At 32.4% G+C, this 6,471-nt stretch overlaps 1 protein-coding gene across 1 annotated transcript in view; it reads left to right on the forward strand.

The window, feature by feature from the left end:
* Window positions 1–6,471, forward strand: part of STK31 (serine/threonine kinase 31) — a 77,108-nt gene that overhangs the window by 53,570 nt on the left and 17,067 nt on the right. The window contains exons 15-19 of the mRNA XM_011361721.1: window positions 66–191; window positions 829–954; window positions 1,135–1,221; window positions 1,907–2,056; window positions 4,601–4,723. Coding sequence (XP_011360023.1) covers window positions 66–191; window positions 829–954; window positions 1,135–1,221; window positions 1,907–2,056; window positions 4,601–4,723 — 612 coding nt within the window. The remainder of the gene's footprint in view (window positions 1–65; window positions 192–828; window positions 955–1,134; window positions 1,222–1,906; window positions 2,057–4,600; window positions 4,724–6,471) is intronic.

A 6,471-nucleotide genomic window follows, 5' to 3' on the forward strand; every position in this document is an offset into this window, starting at 1 on the left:
GTTTAAGATTTAAAAGTACTAAGATTGTTTGGACTCTTCAGCTGTTAACAAAAACTTGTGCCTAGAACTCTGGTGGTCTTCTTACAATGAGCTTGGAACGGGATCTTCTTGATGCCGAGCCCATGAAGGAACTTAGCAGCAAGCGTCCTTTGGTATGTTCTGAGATTAATGGGCAGATAATTCTTTTAAAGGTAAGTTTAAGTTCTCTGATTTGTGGGAGATTCAGAAATGTAAAAGGGAATGGTGGTGTTACATTTTAGGAAAGTAAAAACCCACTGTTTGTTTTCTAAATTATATGAGGTGACTGGCATAGTGATTATGCTGACAGTTTGATTATCAGAATTAATTTTGAATATAAAGCTTCCTTCATTTCTCTAAATAATATGTCTTTAATAAGATATACTTGTTTTCCATTTTCAAGTGAAAATGGAAATATTTAATATTTCCTATGTCTTATTATATTTATCCAATAGCCTTTTAAAATTCTTGTTTTTCTTAAATTTCTCTTTGAAATTTTGTTTTGCCAACACAGTCTTCTGTTTGATTTCTTCTCTTCATTGCTCTGGGAAACTATTAATGATGGTAATAGGTTAATTAATTTGGCGTTAGTGGCTACAAATTGCAGAATGTATGTTAAGCTATAGGTAGAATGATTCTTTCTAAATTATACCATTCAAAGCAGATAGAAAAGGTACTTATAACAATTTAAAAATAAAATTAGATGTAATTTAACTTATATAAAAATTATTATGTTCAAGTTGGAATTATGTATTATTAGAGTGGGATTTTTAATCTTAGAATTATCAGTGCCTCTTTTTTTGGTACAAGGGCTATTCTGTGGATGTTGACACAGAAGCCAGGGTGATTCAGAGAGCAGCCACCTATCACAGAGCTTGGAGAGAAGCTAAAGAAGAGTCTGGATTACTGCCATTGATATTCCTATTTTTGTGTAAGGTAAAATTCTTATACTAATCTTTTGTAGAAAACATTTAACATAAGTCTCAGCTCCAGGTTTTAGAGAGGGAATTCATTCTTTTTAACATAAAGAAAAAGTTATCTCTTAAAATCAGTGTACACTAAAAATACATAAAGGAATTTTTTACTTTCAGTCTCATTTTCTGTTTTGCTTCTTAGTCTGATCCTATGGCTTATCTGATGGTCCCATACTATCCTAGGGCAAACCTGAGTGCAGTTCAAGCCAGTATGCCTCTGACTTCAGAAGTAAGTAAAACACTCTATTTCAATGGATATATTGAATGAGAAGATAACACCTAACATTTATTGAGGGGATACTACATGCCTTGTACTACGTAAAATTTTGACTAGTATTCTATTTTCTTGTCACATCAACCTGGTGATATATGTTATCTTGTTATATAGAGATAAGAAAAATTAAGCTTACAGAACAAATGAGTTGCACAGGGTCCCTCAGGTAGAGGCAAAGCTGGAATTTGAAATTAGATCTTTTTGGTACCAAAGCTCATGCTTAAAACTATTAATCTGTGCTGTATGTATGTTGCATAGTATAGCACTTAGCATTATAAATACTTAAGTGACAGCTTTAATTTCTTATCATAAATTTGAATTAGTAATAACAGTAAAGGGTGCCCTGGTTCTTTCTACTCTGTAACATGATTTTAGTCTCTTATTCCTAGATGCTTTATGTAGTCATTGTTTGTAATCTGAGACTTCTTAGAGACTACAGTCTCTTAAGTCATATGTATATGATATCACCAGTTACATAATTAGGACTTCTGGCCTTTAATTCTTTCTCTGTGCTATATTCTTATTAAAGGTTCATTTGGAGGAAAGTACTCACTTCTGGAGAAGTCTATTAATGAAAAAAGTTCATGTATTAAAGTGATTTGCCTGCTTTCTGACTTCTTTTGTGTGTACTTGTCTGTAGGAAGCCTTAAAGGTCATGAAAGGTGTTGCCCAGGGCCTGCATACGTTGCACAAAGCTGACATAATTCATGGATCACTTCATCAGAACAATGTATTTGCCTTAAACCGTGAACAAGGAATTATTGGAGATTTTGACTTCACCAAATCTGTGGTAAAATATCGTGATTTTTACAAATGGGTTCTAGACTTCATTTAATATTATTAGGCAGTAGTTCAGCACTTTTACATAATCTGGTAATTTATTATAAGATCTTTGCCTTCAGTTAAGGCGCGTCATGTAGCATAAGCAATTTGTTACCAGCTAGGTGCTGGAACAATAATTCCTCAATTTGTGCATTATAATTTTTAACCATAGTCTTAAGGGCAGGCTGACATTATAGTCAATGGCATTGACAACACTAATCATTAATTATTTTATCATAATCAAGAAACATTAAATTGCTAGGAAATACACAGGGAAAACTAGGTGGCCATTTCTTACCTCCTCCTCTGCTGGTGCCCTCCCCTCAATAGATTAAATTTAGGTATACATACTTTGCTATTTTTTCATTAATGGGCATTTTTAGAAACTTGGTAACCTTGGACTTTGCCATTTAGCTTAAGTGCCGGTTCAGTTACATTGGCTGTTAATTTGGTGACATTTTATCTCAGAACAGGCAGTTAATAGAGACAGCAAACATCAGACAATTAAAGAGCATATTTTGATCTTTTTATTTCTCTTTGATAGAATGGGCAGTCTCAAAATATACACAATCATGAGGGAGCAGTTTTCTTTTTTAAGATAACAGCTTTATTGTATTATAATTCATGTAATGTGTATAATTTAGTGGTAGTTTCTAATATATCACAAAGTTGTGCATTGATCATCACTATCTAATTCCAGATCATTTTTATCACTCCCAAAAGAAACCCCATACTGATTTGCAGTCACTCCCTATTTCCCCTCTCCTCAGTCCCTTGGAAACCACTTTCTCTACGAATTTGCCCACTCCGGACGTTTTCTGTAAGTGGAATTATATAATATGTGGCCTTTTGTGATTGGTTTATTTCACTTAGAGCATGTTTTCAAGGTTCATTTATGTTGTGGCGTTCATCTGAGCATAATTTCTTTTTTAAAAGGCCCAAATAATATTTCATTGTAAGGATATACCATATTTTGTTTTTATATTCATCAGTTGACGGACATTTGGGTGGCTTCCACTTTTTGATTATTATGAATGATGCTGCCGTGAACATTAGTATACAGGTATTTTTGTGTGGACATATGTTTTCATTTCTCTTGGGAGTGGTTAACACAGAGTTAACCACAACATGGCTACACTATTCTACATTCTCATTGGCAACATATGAGGATTTCAGTCTCTGTACATTCCTGCTGACATTTTATTGTCTGAGCAGTTTCCTTTTGATAGTATAAGTCAGTGCATCTCCAAGTCACAGGGTAATGCCACCTGTGTATATGTAGTCTCAATGATTTTCATATGGTAGCTCACAAAGATTATAAAATGAAAATGTAAAACTATAATAAAATGCTGGATTATGAAGGATTTAGACAAAGCAGATTTGCTGAAATATATCGATTTATCTGAAAATTAAGATAACATCCTAAGAAAAATAATTTAAAATGATAAGTTTTAAAAAGTTCTAGACTCTTAGGGATCCTGGTTAGTTTACCTTTTGAGCATACTGTTTGCACAACTGTAGACATCATGACTACTCCAAGAATTATTTTTCCTCTTTTATACTGATTTGTCAGCTATATCATTTCCCAAAATATTGTTTTAATCTTCATTTAAAGTTATTTACTCTGAAATATTGATTAAACTCACCTTTTGCTTCATTTTTCACACCACTTTTAGACTGAAGTATTAAACAGGAAGAGAAATTTGAAAAGTAGTCTGTGGTCAAGATAATTGCTTTTCAGACTTCATTCAGTGCATATGAATCACCTGGGGTTCTTGTTAAAATGCAAATTTATATTCAGCCTTTCTGACAAGCCCCCTGGTGATGCTGCTACTGGTCTTTGGACCGCCCTCTGAGAAGCAGGTAACAAGATAGGAAGAGAAGAGATAATTAACAGTGATATATGTGAGGTAATTATTGTGCTAATTACCTTACAATAACTCTGCAAAGTAGATATTATTTCCATTTTACAAATTAATTTAGGTTCAAAGAAGTTAATTTAGGCTCATAGCAAATAAGCGGGAGAGGGGAAATTGCAGCTAAAGGTCTGTCTGAATCCAGGCTTCATGTTCATGTAACTGATCATCCTTTGACATGTTAGAAATGGTATACTTAGGAAATGGTCAGTGAGGAAAGAATGTACTGTGTAGATTTCCAGTTTTTTAATAAGGTACTTAGAGTTTTCAGAAATAGAAATAGCACTGTCTCTTACCCTTATGAAATTTATTTTTAAAGAAGTACCAAATATTAAAGAATCAGTGGTTCTTATAGTTTTGAATCTGTTTGAGTCTTCAGTGTAAAGTATAACCAAAGTCTCACTGTTAAATTTATGAGACTGATTTCAGGAGCAGTTTATAATAGCAGAAATTAGGTAAAAATACTCAGCAAAAGAGAATGAAATATTTCAAATGAATTTGTTTTTTTTTTTGGTGTTGATTAAATGCAGTCTTTAACAGAAAGCCATGTCAACCATGTGGTTGCCTCTAAGATACTTAATCTGTTGTTTTTGTAGAGTCAGCGAACTTCAGTGAACATGATGGTTGGTGACTTGAATTTGTTATCACCTGAACTGAAAATGGGAAAACCTGCTTCTCCAAGTTCTGACTTATATGCTTATGGCTGCCTTTTATTGTGGGTATGTTATTTTTTTTAATTGAACTAGATTAGTCATTTGTATGTATTTATATTTATATTTCAGTATACAAAGTGATGATTTTATAGGGGTTTTCCTCAATAAAAAGTGGTGCCAGATTTTTAGTGGAGCACAGTTTTCTTTCTCTTAAAAAAGTTTTATAATAAACTGTTGGTATACTTCCTATTACCTCTTGCATACTTTCTCCAAATTGACTTGATATTTACATACCATGTTATTGTCTTAGTTTTATTAAAAAGTCAAGATTAACAGTAAAGATGATTTTGTCCTATATTAATTTGGAAGCAGTTCATACGTATGTGGAAAATAAATGTTAAGCCTTGAGTTAATGTTCCTGATTTCAGTGTAAACCGAATAGCTATTTCTTATCTGTAGTTTACACGCATTTTTCCTGTGAATTGTGAGGGATTAAGTATCAATGAGGGAAGGATGTCTGTTCTCATTTCTTCTGTTTACCATTGTACTTTGGTTTTAGCCCATGGGTCAGCAAAACTTTCTATAGAGGACCAGATGGTAAATATTTTAGGTTCTTTAGGCCATATGGTTTCTGTAGCATGAAAGCAACCATAGACAGTATGTAAATGGATAAATGACTCTTTTTCCAATATAACTTTAGTTATGAACATTGAAATTGGAATATCACATAAGTTTCATATATCAAGAAGTAGTATTTGGTTTTCTTTTAAACATTTAAAAATGTGAAAACCATTCTCTGCTTTCAGGCTGTACAAAAATGAGCAGTAGAGTGTATTTGGTGTGCAGGTCATAGTTTACCCATCCTGATTCTAACCAGTGTAATACGACAACAAAAAGAAATAAAAAACAGAGTTGGAAAATGAAGAAGTAAAGCTGTTTTTTATTATGTAGAAAATCTTTAGGAATGTACATAAGAACTGTAGAACTAACAACTAAGTTTACCAAGGTTGCAGTATGCAAAGTCAGCATAGTAATTAATTGTGTTTCATAAATTAGCAAATAACAGTAGGACCAGAGATTAGAGAAACGGTCATCTATTTCAGCCTGTAACGTGAAACAGATGGTTCTTTTTTAAAAAATTTTATTAGTTTCAAGTATATAGTACATTGGTTATACATTTATATACTTTATAAAATGATCCCCTTAATGAAGCAGATGATTCTTAAGAATTTGTTGGGAAGCTGCTGGGAATCTCCAAAGCCTGTAAGAAACTTACATACCACTTCATTCTATTCTATGTATGTATTTCCTTTGTGACTTTCTCCTTGACTCATGAATTATTTAGAACTTTAATGTTTAATTTTCATATGTTTAAAATTTTTTTGTCATATTTCTGCATTGATTTCTACTTTAATTATGACCAGAGAGCATATTCTGTATTATGTCATTCTTGACATTTATTGAGGTTTGTCTTGTTGCTAGTATATGGTCTGTGTTAGTGAATGTTCCATGGAATCCTGAAAAAAATGTTTTCTGCCATTGTTGGGTGAAGTTTTCTATATATGTAAATTAGATCTTGTTGTTTAAATGTGTTCTTCATATTCTCTTTATCCTTACTGATTTTATATCTAGTAGTTTTTTTCTCTTAATAATTATTTATTTATTAAGGTGACATTGGTTAACAAAATCCAGTAAGTTTCAAGTGTACAATTCAACAGTAAGTTATATATATAGATTGCATTGTATGTTCACTGCCCATAGTTAGATTTCTTTCTGTCACCACATATTTGATCTCTTTTACCTCATCTACCTCC

The sequence above is a fragment of the Pteropus vampyrus genome, unplaced genomic scaffold (assembly GCF_000151845.1).
Source record: "Pteropus vampyrus isolate Shadow unplaced genomic scaffold, Pvam_2.0 Scaffold69, whole genome shotgun sequence".
NCBI lineage: Eukaryota > Metazoa > Chordata > Mammalia > Chiroptera > Pteropodidae > Pteropus > Pteropus vampyrus.